This window comes from Oppia nitens, unplaced genomic scaffold (genome assembly GCF_028296485.1).
Source record: "Oppia nitens isolate AA-2021 unplaced genomic scaffold, nextdenovo-longstitch-racon4-pilon3 scaffold1_pilon_pilon_pilon, whole genome shotgun sequence".
NCBI lineage: Eukaryota > Metazoa > Arthropoda > Arachnida > Sarcoptiformes > Oppiidae > Oppia > Oppia nitens.
This window is the reverse complement of record NW_026533199.1, coordinates 15,300,001-15,317,562: the sequence shown is the minus strand read 5'-3', so window position 1 is coordinate 15,317,562 and position 17,562 is coordinate 15,300,001. Positions and strand designations below refer to the sequence as shown.

Genomic DNA, 17,562 nt, shown 5'->3' with positions numbered 1-17,562 from the left:
CTGTATAATCCAATACACCATTTGTTAATTATATATATATCCAGTCATATCAAAACACTTAGTTATTATTAATTATTAATTAATTATTGTTAAATATATATATAATATTACACATAAATATCATTATTGATTATTAACAAAAAAAAAACCACAATATATTCAATAATAATATTAATACCAAAAAAAATATATATTAATAGTTTAAAACACACTTAAAAYACACTCACATATACTGTATATATATATATATATTGTCTCAATATTATTGAATTATCACTTTTTTTTGTTAAAAAAAAATATATATATTTAAGTTTAAGTTTATATTAGTTTAAACTTATTTTTTTTAAAATTTAGTTTTATTTTTTAAATATCAATATTATTATTATTATAAAGTATAAGTATAGAAAATCACTCTCCATTTAGTAGTGTATATATATATATATATATATATAAAGTCTATAGACATACACACACACACACACACAATGAAAATATATCCTAAAATAATAATAATAATAATAATATTGTTGTTTCACAGGTAATATTCACATATATTATTATTCAGGTATATACATATTCACACACACATAGACTCACCGTTTGTTTGAATGGAGGGGAACTGTAGGTTTGGTAACCATTTGGTATATATACACTAACTAACTAACTAAACTGACTGACTGTATGTATGTATGTATACCTGTAGTTGACTGAACATAAGGTGAGTCAACTCATTCACACACACACTGTGTGAGAGAGAGAGAGAGAGAGGCTATCAGGTATGGGTCGGGTGTGTGTATAGTATAGGGTCTGTTCAACAAACAAATAGCAAAAATACCTGAAAAACTTGAATATTATTATTATTATTATTATTATTATTATTATTATTACTATTACTATCAGTAGGATGTCTGGCCTATCCATCCATCCATTCATACATTCATACATTTATAATACTTATTACATACACTCTCGCCCTGTAATAAAAAAATACTAAAAACACCGGCAGCTCTCTCTATAGGTGCCCATTCAAACATACCGGTGCTCTTATACATATAAAATATTGTATTTTTGATAAAATATATGTGAAATATATTATAAAACTTAGTTTATAGGATGTTTCACTTACACACACCTAAAATAAATTGTAACAAACATTAATAATAAAAGAAAACAAAATTATTTTTTAATTTTATTTATTTTTGTTTTAAAATAATATATTCATAATAAATAAATGATTAAATTGTTATAAAAAAATTTATAATAAATAAATAAATATCTATTTTATTATCAATAATAATAAATGGGTTGACCTTTAAAAAGACGATTATTATTGTTGTTATTGTTTTTAAAAATATAAAATTTTTTAAAATAAAAATTAATTATTAATGAAAATTATTTTTGTTTTTAGTTTTAACTAAGACATTGAATATTATTATTATTATATTTTATTATTAATAAAATATTTTTTAATTTTTTTTTAATTTACCACAAAATATATACTGTATATAAAACAATAATGATTAATGTAAACTAAACACACATATACACAAATTAATATTAATAATTAATAATTTTATAATAATAAAAAATATTATTATTATATTATTTAAATATAAATATATTTTTAGATTAAAAAAGTACCAAACCTTTAGTTTTATGTATATATATATATATAAAACATATATATATTTATTTTTATTAATGAGTTTTCCCTTTAATTTAATGTATATTTAGATTTATATATAAAATATTTTAAATTATAATAATTTAAATGTTCATAAATTTAGGCCAAATTATTATTAATAATATTATTATATATATACAGTATATATATAATATATACCTATAAAAGTAAACTTATTAGATAATATAAAATGTTAATGTTTTTATTTTTATTWTTAAAACTAAAATACTATTTAAATTATTATTTTTATTATAACTAATGTTTATTTGAAGGAGAGGTTTTACTGTATTTCTATGAATATTTATATAYATATAWATACAGTAAAGTATTAATTTTTTATTCAACTATTATGCGCCTAATTTACTATAATGTTATTATAAGTATAGTAATAATAATAATAATAATAATAAATTATAGTTATTTAAAAAAATTATTAACATTTAATATATATATATAATGCAATTTACTAATAGTTATATCAATTTTTATTTAATAAAATAATATCAATAATTTATTATTAATTTTTTTTTGATAATTCATATTTATATTTAATAATCTTAAAAATTTGTTTTATGAATATAAAACATATAATGAAATTATTAAAATATCATTATTTATATATATAAAAAACTGTAATTATTTTATTATTATTTTATTTTATTAATTATTTAAGTATTAAAATTATATAATTGAATTCCTCACTTATTATCAAATATTAATTATTTTAGATATTTTTTATTGTTGTTAAATAAATCCAATATTTTTTTAAAAAAATTTAATACATTTAGATTTGATAGTTAAATATTTTTTTTAACTTTTAGTTTACCATTAAAATTATTAAGCCAAAAATCATAGGATTTTTATTGTATAATTACAATTTGATTATTAATAACTAATAATCATTTTTTTTATAATAATAATAATTATTCTTACTATTATTATTATTATAGAGTAAACTTGATTTATGAAATATTTAATACAATTTTTTTTGACAGTATATAAAACAAGTATTACCTAACATACATAAGTAATGTCGTTTCAAAAGTACAAAAACTAGTATTATTTTTAAACGGCAAATAGAATGACATTTATTTTAGTGTATTAAAATAACATAAAATTATCAATATTAGGTTGACTAAGTAGTTTTGGATTTTAAAAACTAAATATGTCTGAATTTTGTTTTAAGACCTTTGAATATAACTTATATATTCTAAGTAATAATTAGCACTTTTGAAAATTTTAATCAATTTTTAAAAATTTTACTATACAATAGCTTCATGATAAGCATCATTGCAGATTATGGAAACTAATGTATTATTTTCATCGGGCGATATCAATGATTTTATTGAATAAAAAAGTTTCATTTTCAAATATTGATCTGATATCTCGTAAACAATTGTTTATAATTTATTATTGATAAAGAAAAATAATAATTTAAAACAACATAATTAAAATTTAACTATCTATTTTTAAACTTTTAAATGAAAATAATTTTTTTCAATGCTTTGTGCCATCCAAAAATAACGTTACTTTATTTATAATAATAACGACATTACTTATGTATGTTAGGTAATATATAATTAAATCACTAATTGTTATATTAAAAATAAAATTCATTGATATTTCATAAATCATAATTTAAAAATTAGTTTTAGAAAATTATTAATTATTAGAAATTAATTTTATATAAATCACAGATTAATATTTATAAAAATATATGTAATAATTAATAATGTAATTAAATAATAATAAAATAATATTTTTAAAAAAAACATATTTAGAAAAACTGTAATTATGTTATTAATATTATAATCAAATAATTATTATAAATGTTAAAATAAAATATTAGCTTAGACACCTACTCTAAAATTAAAATTATTAAAATATTTATAATTTTTGTTTATTATCTATATATTGTTAAATTAAATAAATATTTTTTAATAAAAATWAATTTAATCGTAAAGTAATAAAATTGAAACTTTTAGTTACRATTAAAAACTTAAAAACTCATAACTAATATGACATTTACTTTAGTATTTGTCAACAATTATGGAAACTTAWTGATTACTAATAACTACTCAAATTTTTTTTAAATAAAAATATTATTATTATTAAATACAGTACTAAAAAAATAATAATGAAATTATTATTTTTAAACATTATTAGATAACTGTAATTATTTTATTAGATTTATTATTAYAAATGTTAAAATAAGATATTAGTTTACGTTTTCTAATTTTATAAATTATTTCACAAATAGACATATTTTTTAAATAATAATTTATAATTAAATTAAATACTAATTTATAATAATTTATATCTAATAATAATTTATTTATGTATTATTATATCTTACATTACTGTATTTATTAATTAATATATAATATAACAATAATATAWGTTAATTACACAAAATAATTTAAACATAAACACCAATAAATATTTATATTAAAAAACATATAATAAAATTATTAAAATATCATTTTAAAAAAACTGTAATTATTATATTATTATTTTATTTTATTAATTATTTAAGTATTAAAATTATATATTTGACTTCCACGTTAATCTAATATTAATTATTTTAAATATTTTTTGTTGTTTTTAAATAATATAATATTTAAAAAAAATTAATACGTTTAGTTTTGACAGTTAAATTAATTTTTTTTAATTTTAACTTTTAGTTTACCATTAAAAACTTAAAATCATAACTAATAGTAAAATCATTTACTTTGTATTTGTCAACAATTATGGAAACTTATTGATTACTAATAACTACTAAAATATTTTAATAAAAATTATTATTAATTGATTAATATTATCGCAGATTAATATGTATACAAAAATTAAATAATTTATTATTATTTTTAAATACTAGAAAAAATTAATAATAATGAAATTATTATTTTTTTATTAAAAAACATAATTATATGACTGTAATTATTATAACTGTTAAAATAATATATTAGCATAAACTTACCATCCGAAATAAAAAATTACAATTTTTTTATTATTAAATAAATATATATTAAAAAATTAAACGTAATGTAAAAATTTTTTTAAAATTTTACATATTAAAAACTCAAAATCATAACTAATATAATATTTACTTTGTATTGGTCAACATTTATGGAAACTTATTGAATAACTACTAAATTTTTTTTAAATAAATATTTATTAATAATATCACAGATTAATATGTATAATAAAATTGAATAGTTTATTATTATTATTATTATTAAAGTCTAGAAAAAATAATAATCATAAAATTATTATTTTTTAAGTATAAAAACATATACATAAAACTGTAATTATTTTGTAATTATTTTATTTGATTTATTATTACAAATGTTAAATTAAGTTTTTAGCTCGTAATTCATAAAAATCATAATTAGATAATTTAAATAAAAACAATTATTATTTTTATTTATAAAATTATAAAATTTAAATTGAATACTAATTTTTTGTTTGTTTTAAAAATATATATTAATTTATAATAATTTATATATAATTTAATATTAAAATATCATATTTGTCTTATTATAGCATAATAAACATAAAATTAATTTAAATATTACCGATAAATAATTATAATAAATAAAGTATATTATGTATAAAATTTAATTATAATTTTAAAGTTTTAAATTATTATTATATTTATATTTACTATTAAAAAATACTAAATTATAATATACTGTGTATTTAAAATCTGTATAACAAATGTTTTTAACTTTTTATATTATAGTTTATTCAATATATAGATATTAAATTGTTATGCAATGTTATGAGAAAATAATAATAATAATAATTACTATATACTGGTATATAGTAATGATTACAAAAACAATGCTAACAACAACACTAACAATGCTAACAAAAACAATGTAATACTAATATAAGTGTCATATGTTTTAATAATAGTTTAAAAATTTATGTTTTATTATTATTTAAATTTTCTTTATTTAGTTATTTAGTAACTTAAATGACAACAATAAAAATTAAATAATAATTACTATTATTATTATTATACAATAAACTTGATCTATGAAATACTTAATACAATTTTTTTTGACAGTATATAAAACAATTAAATTACTAATTGTTATATTTTTAAAAAATTCATTGATAATTGATAAATCATAATTTAAAAATTAGTTTAGAAAATTATTAATTATAAGAAATTAATTTTATATAAATCATTGATTAATATTTATAGAAAATATATCTGTGTAATAATCTATAATTATTAAATAATAATAAAATAATATTTAAAAAAAACATATTAAAAAACTGTAATTGTTTTATTAGTATTATAGTTAAATAATTATAATAAATGTAAAAATAAAATATTAGTTCTCAATTACTCCCGCTATTAAAATTATTAAAACATTTATAATTTTTGTTTATTATCAAAAAAATTAAAAATTAAATAAAAATTTTTATTTTATAAATCAAATTTAATCGTAAAGTAATAATATTGAAACTTTCACATACCATTAAAAAAAATAAAAAATAAAATCACATTTACTTTAGAATTTGTCAACAATTATAAAAAAAAACCTATTGATTACTAATAACTACTAAAAAAAATTTTAAATAATAATATTATTATTAATAATATCACAAAATTAATATGTACCAAGAAATTAAATTTAAATGTTAAAAGTTTATTATTAATATTAAATACTAGAAAAATAATAATCATGAAATTATTGTTTTTTTAAAAACATTATTAGATAAGTGTAATTATTTTGTAATTAAATTATTTGATTTATTATTACAAATGTTAAAAATGTGAAATTAGTTAGCATTTTATAAATTTATAATTTAATTCACAAATAGACATATTTTTTTAAATAATAATTAATATCTATTGTTAATTTATGTATTATTATATGTTACATTACATAATACTGTATTTTTAATTAAACATTTATTTTAAAAACAATAATATTAGTTAATTACACAAATTAATTTAAACATAAACACCAATAATTATTTATATTAAAAAAACCACATATAAAAATTATTAAAATATTATTTACAAAACTGTATTTATTATATTAATATTTTATTTTATTAATTATTTAAGTATTAAAATTAAATAATTGAATTAAACATTTAGCAAATATTAATTATTTTAGATATTTGTTGTTTTTGTTTTGGTTTTACAGTTAAATAAATAAATAAAAATAAAAACTTTTAGTTTATCATTAAAATTATGAGCCAAAAATCATAGGATATATATATTATATAATTACAATTTGACTATTAATAACTAATAATTATTTTTTTAATAAACATTAATTTATTATTACATCAATAACTTATCAATATATATATATATATCTTATTATAGTTTATAATAATATATAATAGTTATTTTCTAAAAAATATTAATTTTTTATAAATAACAGATAAATATATATAAAAAAAATATTTGTAATAATCGATTATTATTAAATAATAATAAAATAATATTTTTTTAAATTTAGAAAACTGTAATTTTGTTATTAGTATTATAATTAGTTAATTATTAAAAAAATGTTAAAATAAAATATTAGCTTAAAGTTACCACCAAAATTATAATTATTTAAATATTTATAATTTATTTTTATTAGTAAAAAAATTAAATAAACATTTTTTAATCGTAAAGTTATAAAATTGAAGCTTTTAGTTACCATTAAAAACTTAAAATCTAAACTAATATAAAATTTACGTTGTCAACAATTATGGATATTTTAATAAAAATATTATTAATTGATTAATATTATCACCAATAATTTATTATTATTATTAAATACTAGAAAAACAATAATCATGAAATTATTATTATTTAAAAAAACATAATTAGATAAAACTGTAATTATTTTGTACTTATTTTATTTTATTTATTATTACAAATGTTAAAATAAAATATTAGTAAATACATACCCACAAAAATTAAAATTATTTAAACATTTACAATTTTTTTATTATTTATTATTATTTGACTTACCATTAAAAAACTTAAAATCATTACTAATATGACATTTACTTTAGTATTTGTCAACAATTATGGAAACTTATTGATTACTAATAACTACTAAAATTTTTTTAAGAGAAATAATATTATTATTAATTTATTATTATTATCACAAATTAATATGTATAAAGAAATTAAAAATAATTTATTATTATTAATTCCTATAAAAATACTAATCATGAAATTATTATAATTTTTCTCTTTAAAACATAATTAGATAAAACTGTAATAATTTTGTAATTATTTTATTTGATTTATTATTAGAAATATTAAAATAAGTTTTTAGCTCGCATTTCATACTTTTCATAAATAGATAGTTTAAATAAAAACAATTATTATTTTTATCTAGATAAAATTTTAACTGAATACTCATTTTTTTGTTAAAATATATTAATTTATAATAATTTACATATACTGTAATATTAAAATATCATATATGTATTATTATTATAATATAATAAATATAATAACAACATTTTTTAAATATTTAAAAATTAATTAAAATATTACCGATAAATATTTACAATAAAAAAACAAATTATAATATCAATAAAAACTAATACTAATATAAGAAATTAATATTGTAATTGAATACTTAATTATAATTATAATAAAAATTATAATACTATTGATTACAATGTTTTTATGATTTATATTAGTATTATAATTATTAGTATTATAGTTAAATAATTATAATAAATGTTAAAATTAAATATTAGCATAAACTACACCGCAATTAAAATTAATTAAACATTTACTAATTTTTTATTATTAAAAATATATATAAACATTTTTTTAAAATTTAAAAGTAATATTAGTTTTAAAATATTTAGTTAGCATTAAAAAACTTAAAATCATAACTAATATGACATTTACTTTGTATTTGTCAACAATTATGAAAACTAATTGATTACTAATAATTACTAAAAAAAATATTATTAATTTAATAATAATATCATAAGATTAATATGTATAAAGAAATTAAATAATTTATTATTATTATTAAATACTAGAAAAATAATAATGAAATTATTATTTTTTTTAAATATAATTAGATAACTGTAATTATTTTGTAATTATTATATTTGATTTATTATTAAAAATTTTAAAATAAGATATTTTATAAATTATTTCACAAATAGACATATTTTTTAAATAATAATTTATATTTAAATTAAATACTAATATATAATAATTTATATCTAATATTAATTTATGTATTATTATATTACATAATACTGTATTTATTAATTAAACATTTATTTTAAAAACAATAATTATTTTAAATATTTTAATTACACAAAATAATTTCAACATAAACACCAAAACATATATAAAAATTATTAAAATATAATTTTTTTTATAAAAACTGTAATTATTATATTATTAATTTATTTTATTAATTATTTAAGTATTAAAATTATATAATAGACTACCACGTTTATCCAATATTAATTATTTTAAATATTTTAAATAATTCAATATTTTTTTTTAATTATAGCACGTATATAAATATAAAAACTTTAAACTTTTAGTTACCATTAAAATTAAGATCCAAAAATAATAGGATATTTATTGTATAATTACAATTTGGCTATTAATAACTAATAATTATTTTTTTATAAATACTAATTTATGATTACATCAATATATATATATATATATATATATATATACAGTAAACTTGATCTATGAAATACTTAATACAATTTTTTTGACATTATATAAAACAATTAAATCACTAATTGTTATATTAATTATAAAAAAATCATTGATAATTAATAAATCATAATTTAAAAATTAATTTAGAAAATTATTAAGTATTAGAAATTAATTTTATATAAATCATAGATTAATATATAGAAAAAATATATGTGTTATAATATATTAAATAATTAATAAATATAATATTTTATAGAAAACATATTTATAGAAAACTGTAATTGTTTTATTAGTATTATAATTAAAATAATTATAATAAATGTAAAAATAAATCCTAGCCTTTAATTTCTCCCGTTATTATAATTATTAAAACATTTATAATTTTTGTTTATTAACATAAAATTAAAAAATTAAATAAACATTTCTTTATAAATAAAATTTAATCATAAAGTAATCAAATTGAAACTTTTTGTTACCATTAAAAWACTTAAAATCAAAACTAATATAACATTTACGTTAAAATTATGGAAACTTATTGATTACTAATAACTACTAAAAAAAATTAAAGATAAAAAATATTATTAAATTATTAATAATATCAGTGATTAATATTTATAAAGAAATTAAAAAAATTATTATTATTTTTATTAAATACTAGAAAAGTAATAATATTATTATTGAAATTGAATACTTAATCATAATTATAATCTAAATTATATAATAATATTGATTACAATGTGTTTATGTGATTTAGATCATCTTATTATTATTATTAAATACAGTACTAAAAAAATATAATAATGAAATTATTATTTTTTAAACATAATTAGATAACTTATCAATATATATATAAAGAAGCGGTAATTATTTTTAAGTGAATTTTCTAATTATTATTATATTTATATTTACTATTTAAAAAAATACTAAATTATAAACATTCAAAAAACTAGGATGACCAGATATTAAAAAATCTGTATAACAAATATTTTAAAATTGATAAATTTATTATGATAATGAAAATTTGTTTATTCAATATATATATTCGGATTAAAGTTGTTTTGCTTGTTAAGTTTGTCATAAATAATTATAAAATTAAAATACGTTATTTATTATTATATATAGTAGATGATATTTTCAAATATATTTATGTAAAACGAAATTTTAATAACTCGACTCGTTTTCGAAATAATCGAGTTTTAATATAAATTATGATATCAAATTACAATAGTGTGATTTATATTGAAATTATTATTTCGAAAACTAGTTTTAAAATTTAGTTTTTAGAATTAGTATTATATTTAAAATATCATCTAATAAATATATAAGATAATAAATAACGTCATTTTTATTTTATACATTTTATATAATTGATTTATGAAATACTTAAAAATAAAACTACAATTTTTTTGACAGTATATAAAACAATCACTAATTTTTATATATATATATATATATATATATATCATTGATATTTCATAAATCATAATTTTAAAATTAGTTTAGAAAATTATTTAATAATTAGAAATTAATTTTATATAAATGACTGATTAATATTTATATATATAAATATATATATCTTATAATAATTTTTAATAATAAATAATAGTTATTTTTTAATATTACTATAAATAATATAATTATTAAATAATTAGAAATTAATTTTATATAAAACATATTTATAAAAAAAACTGTAATTGTTTTATTAGTATTATAATTATTATAAATGTTAAACTAAAATATTAGCATAAACAACCTCGAAATTAAAATTATTAAAATATTTATAATTTTTTTTATTAKTAAWAAAAATTAAATAAACATTTGTTAAAAAAATTTAAATGTAAATTAATTAATAATATAAAACTTTTAGTTKMSATTAAAAACTTAAAATCATAAMTAWTATAACATTTACTTTRTATTTGTCAACAATTATGAAAACTTATTGATCACTAATAACTACTAAAAAAAATTTCAGCAAAAAATATTAATAATTTATTAATATTATCACAGATTAATATTTATTGAGAAATTAAATAATTTATTATTMWTATTAAATACWAGAAAAATAATAATAATAATGAAATTATATTTTTTTAAAAAACATAATTAAATAAAACTGTAATTATTTTGTAATTATTTTATTATATTTATTATTACAAATATTAAAATAAAATATTAGTRATSAACTAMKMYCGAAATTAAAATTATTTAAACATTTACAATTTTTTTATTATTAAAAAAATAAATAAACGTAAATTAATAAAATTGAAACYTTTAGTAATCATTAAAAACTTAAAATYATAACTAAATATGACATTTAMGTTGTATTTGTCAACAATTATRGAAATTTAATTAAAACAATTAWWATTTAATAATTTTATCTATAAAATTATAAAATATWAAATGAATACTAATTTTTTTTATTTGTTAAAATATATATAATTTCTAATAWTTTACAWWTAATGTAAATATTAAAATAKCATATATGTCTTATTATAKCATAATAAAYATAATAACAWTTTTTAATATTAAAAAATTAATTTAAATATTACAGATAAATATTTGTCAAAAAAACATTATAATATCAATAAAATCTAATAGTAATATAAAAATTTAATATTGAAATTAAATACTYAATCATAATTATAATCTAAATTATATAATACTATTGATTACAATGTGTTTATGTGATTTATATYACACTTTATTATAAATAATTAATATCATATTGTTCTTTATAAGTAATAATTATTTTATTTTGTGAGGATATTTACTTTTTAAAAAATATTAAATTATAATATACTGTGTATTAAAAAATCTGTATAACAAATATTTTTAATTTTTTATATTATAGTTTATTCAATATATATATATATATATATATATATTAAATTGTTATGCARTGTTATGAGAAAATAATAATAATAATAATATTATTATTATTATATATAGTAATGAATACAAAAACAGTTATGTAATACTAATATAAGTGTCATATGTTTTAATATAATAGTTAATAATAATATTTATTATTATTATTATTTAAATTTTTATTTATTTAKTTATTTAGTARCTTAAATGACAACAATAAAAATTAAATAATAATAATACTATTATTATTATTATACAGTAAACTTGATCTATGAAATACTTAATACAATTTTTTTGACAGTATATAAAACAATTAAATCACTAATTGTTATATTAATATATAAAAAATTCAATGATATTTCATAAATCATAATTTAAAAATTAGTTTAGAAAATTATTAAATATTAGAAATTAATTTTATATAAATCACAGATTAATATTTATAAAAAAAATATATATGTAATAATCTATTAAATAAATATTATTAATAAATAATAGATATAATATTTTATGTAAAACATATTTAGAAAAACTGTAATTGTTTTATTAGTATTATAATTACATAATTATTATTAATGTTAAAATAAAATATTAGCATAGACTGACCCCGAAATTAAAATTATTAAAATATATATAATTTATTTTTATTTAGTAAAAAAATTAAATAAACGTTTTTTTTAAAATTTTTTAATACTTTGAGTATATGGTTTCTACAGTTAAATAAAGTAATAAACTTTTTATAAAACTTTTAGTTACCATTAAAAAAAAACTTAAAATCATAACTAATATGACATTTATGTTGTAATTGTCAACAATTATGGAAACTTATTGATAACTAATAACTACTAAAATTTTTTTTAGCAAAAAAATATATTAATTTATAATAATATCATCAAATTAATATTTATGAAAAAAATTAAATAATTTATTATTATTATTATTATTATTATTAAATACTAGAAAAATAATGATCATGAAATTATTATTTTAAAAAAAAACATAATTATAGATAACTGTAATTATTTTGTAATTATTTTATTTTATTTATTATTAGAAATGTTAAAATAAAATATTAGCATGAACCTACTCCCGTAATACAAAATTATTTAAACATTTACAATTTTTGTATTATTAAAAAAAATTAAACATAAAGTAATAAAATTGAAATTTTTACATACCATTAAAAACTTTTAAAATCATAACTTAATATTTACATTGAATTTGTCAACAATTATGGAAACATTTTGATTACTAATAACTATTAAAAAAATTTTAATAAAAATATTATTAATTTATTAATAATATCAGAGAATAATATGTATAAAGAAATTAAATAATTTATTATTATTATTATTAAATACTATAAAAAATAATAATCATAAATTATTATTATTATTTTCAWTAAAAAACATAATTAGATAAAACTGTAATMGTTTTATAATTATTTTATTTGATTTATTATTASAAATKTTAAAATWAGATTTTAGCTTATAYTTCATAAATATCACAAATAAATATATWTTATATAAAATATAATTTATATTTAAATTAAATACAAAATTTTTTGTAATAATATTAATTTAATAATAATTTATGTTTAATATATGTTTTTTATATATATTTATAATACATAATACTGTATTTATTAATTAATTAAACATTTATTTAAAAACAATAATATTAGTTAATTACACAAAATAATTTAAACCTATTATACCAATAAATATTTATTTAAAAAAACATATTATAGTATATAGTATATCAATAAAAATAATATTAAAAATAATTACTTAATCATAATTAAAATTAATAATTAAATTAAAAATATTAATAATTATAATATGTTTAATGATTTATATTACACATTATAAATAACTAATATTGWTTTGTTTTTAAGTTATAATTAATTTTWAATAATTTAATTATTTTCTAATTATTATTATTATATTTATATTTACTATTWAAAAATACTAAAGTATAATATACTGTATTTAAACTTTGAATAACAAATATTTAAACTTTTWTTTTGAAAAAAAAAATWATAATAATAATAATAGTTTATTCAATATATATATATTAAATTGTTATGCAATGTTATGAGAWAATAATAATAATAATTAYTATATATATATAGTAATGAATACAAAAAAGTTATGTAATACTAATATAAGTGTCATATGTTTWATATAATAGTTTRAAAATTTTTATAGTCTATTATTATTATTTAAATTTTCTTTATTTAGTTATTTAGTAACTTAAATGACAACAATAAAAATTAAATAATAATAATAATAATWATTATTATTATTATTATTATACAGTAAACTTGATCTATGAAATAATTAATACAATTTTTTTGACAATATATAAAACAATTAAATCACTAATTGTTATATTATTTTTTAAAAAAAAATAAAATTCATTGATATATCATAAATCATAATTTAAAATTAGTTTAGAATTTTTTTGTTGTTGAAAATAAWAAGATTATTATTTAAGTGATACTAAAATATATTATATACTAAACAATAGATAAAAAATTTATATGTGATATATGTCACCATCTGTTTAATATATATATATATATATATATTAAATTTATAATAACTATAATTAAAAAATACCTTTGAATATCAAATATAATTATAATTATAATAATAATCATTGACTTCAYTGAATATATAAGTAAAATATTTTATTATTATTTTTGAATGAATGAATGAAACAAAAAACTATTTTTCTCTTTCATTATTCAAAAAAAAAATAAATAAAATAATAAATAAAACAATTGATTCATTCATTGAATGAAAGTACAACAAAAAAATATATAATAATAATAAAATCATTTACTAAATCATAATAATTAWWATTATTATAGTATTAATAATAATAATAATAAACATTATATACAGTAATATCTATCTAAACAAAGTCAAAGAAAGACACAATTTTTTTGTGTGTGTTATAAATACTTAATRAAAATGTGAATTAAAAATAATAATAATTATTATTATCTATTCATAACTTTATTCAAAAAAATATTTTATTTATAAATAATTTTTTTCTGGTTATTAAAAATTTAGAAAAATTTATAAAATTGTTTTCTATTGTGTACTAAATTATATTATTAATATAAAATATTTTTAAAAAAATATTTTATAACCATTTTAAGGATTTAAAGGGTTTTATTTATTATGTTTATATTATTATTATTAAAAATAAATCCATCAAAATAATAAAAATTATATATATATATAAAAAATAATATAATTATTGTCCCTTTAATTTATTRTGAAAATCATTGTCAACAMATATATATACATAAGTTTTTTTTTAAATACATTTATTTATATTTAATAATTTTATGTAAAATTATTAACACAAATGAATGCCTATTTAGTTCACTCAACAAAAAAAACATTTTTTATATAAATTTTATTCACAAAAAAATTAAAGACATATTTATTTTTGCATAAATTTTTGTCTCATTTATTTTATTATGACATTTTATTTTTTTTATTTTTTTAATACCACAATATAWTATATTATTATAATACAGTATATCTTAAATAAATGTTTTTAAATAAATTGTTTACTATTATTATTATTATCTAATAAAATATAATAATTGAAATATTTTTGTTTACCTGAAAWATAGTTTAATATTCAACAACAAAAAATTATTAATAAATTTTAATAAGTGTTTTCCACATAACAACAAAAAAAWTAAATAATTATTATTATAAACATCAATAAATAATAAATCAATCGATAATATATAGCAATTAATATTATTATTAAATTTTTTTTTGTATTTTATTCACAACAAACAAAAAACAAGTTATACATAAATAATAATAATAATTTTCCAAAATTTTATAAATAAATAATTATTATATATACAWAAAACAAYAACAACAAATTTAAAAAATTAAACAAAAATTTTTATTATCAATTTTGTTGAAAACAATTTAATTACAATTGAAAAACTCACATTTTAATTATTATTATTATTATCAATAAATAGTTGTCAAAACATTTATTAAACTATTCAATCAGTTAGTTATATAATCTAAAAAATAATATTATTTTTTATTTTTTTAATAAAAAAATTTCACAAATTTTATTTTTGTTTGATTGCTCTTTTTTTAAAAAAAATAATTAATTTCAAAATAGTTATAATTAATTATATATAATAATAATAACACACAAAAAAACAATTCATCAAAATATAAGTTATAAATATAATATTGTATAATCAATAAAATATATTTTATCAAAAAAAAAAACAGAAAAAACATTTTTTATTATTTTATTTTACAGGAAATGATAATTSAAATTCAAATCAAAATATTATTATTAAAAATAATAATAATAAAATTTTTGTTTGTTTTAAAAAAATCTGAGCCAATCATCAATAATAATCATAATAATAATAATAAGTCAATCAATTATATATATATATATATAATTTATATATCATATATAAAATATATAAATATATAACTTTTKATATCAATTAATTAATAATAATAATAATAAACAAATTTTTTTTTTTWAAAWAATTATTCATATAATAATATTATCAATAATATTAATTAATTAATTAATWATAATAATAATATAACACTTTTAATATATATATATATATATAAAAACTTTTTGTTTGTTTGTTTGCTTTAATAATATTATAATATAATTAAAAACTCTAATATCTCTCTCTCTCTCTCTCTCTCTCTATGTATTGACCCCCAAAAAAATGTGTCGATATATTAATGAGTGGTYTTTTTGTGGGGTTAGGGTTAGTGGGGTGGGAGGTTGGGGGTATTATAAAGAGGACAGTCGTATGTAATAATAATAATAATAATAATGGTTAATCATTAATAAAAAAAATATTATATATTATAWTATTATTATTAGTAGTAGTAGTAGTAATAGTAGGCACTGGCGGCKGTAATGGCATTTAGTTTTTAATTGTCCACAAAATATAATTGTTRTKTTGTTGTTGACCTACCGGTGCTTAARGGGGGGGGAGGGASAGGGAACAGTGTSTGTGTGTGTATATATGTGTGTTAACCCCAGCCATCATTGCCGTCACTGTTTGGCATCGATTCGTCASTAATTTGATTATTATTATTRTTATTATTATTATTATTATTATTATTATTATTATTATATTATAATTAGTTGTCGTCGACGTTGTCGTAAAATGTGTTAAACTGTTAGCAAATGGTAAGTGTAGTGACATTTGTTGTTGACTTATAGTTGTATTACTACTACCCATAGCCGCTGCCGACGGCACCGGCATTAGTGCAGTGCTATG

At 13.1% G+C, this 17,562-nt stretch overlaps 1 protein-coding gene across 1 annotated transcript in view; it reads right to left on the bottom strand.

Annotated features, from left to right (window-relative positions):
• The window catches only part of LOC128951657 (homeobox protein 5-like), a 96,055-nt gene that overhangs the window by 75,751 nt on the left and 2,742 nt on the right, over nt 1-17,562 (bottom strand). The window contains exon 4 of the mRNA XM_054296904.1: nt 17,421-17,562. This exon is cut by the window's right edge and continues 212 nt beyond it. Within this exon, the coding sequence (XP_054152879.1) occupies nt 17,421-17,562 (142 nt within the window). The remainder of the gene's footprint in view (nt 1-17,420) is intronic.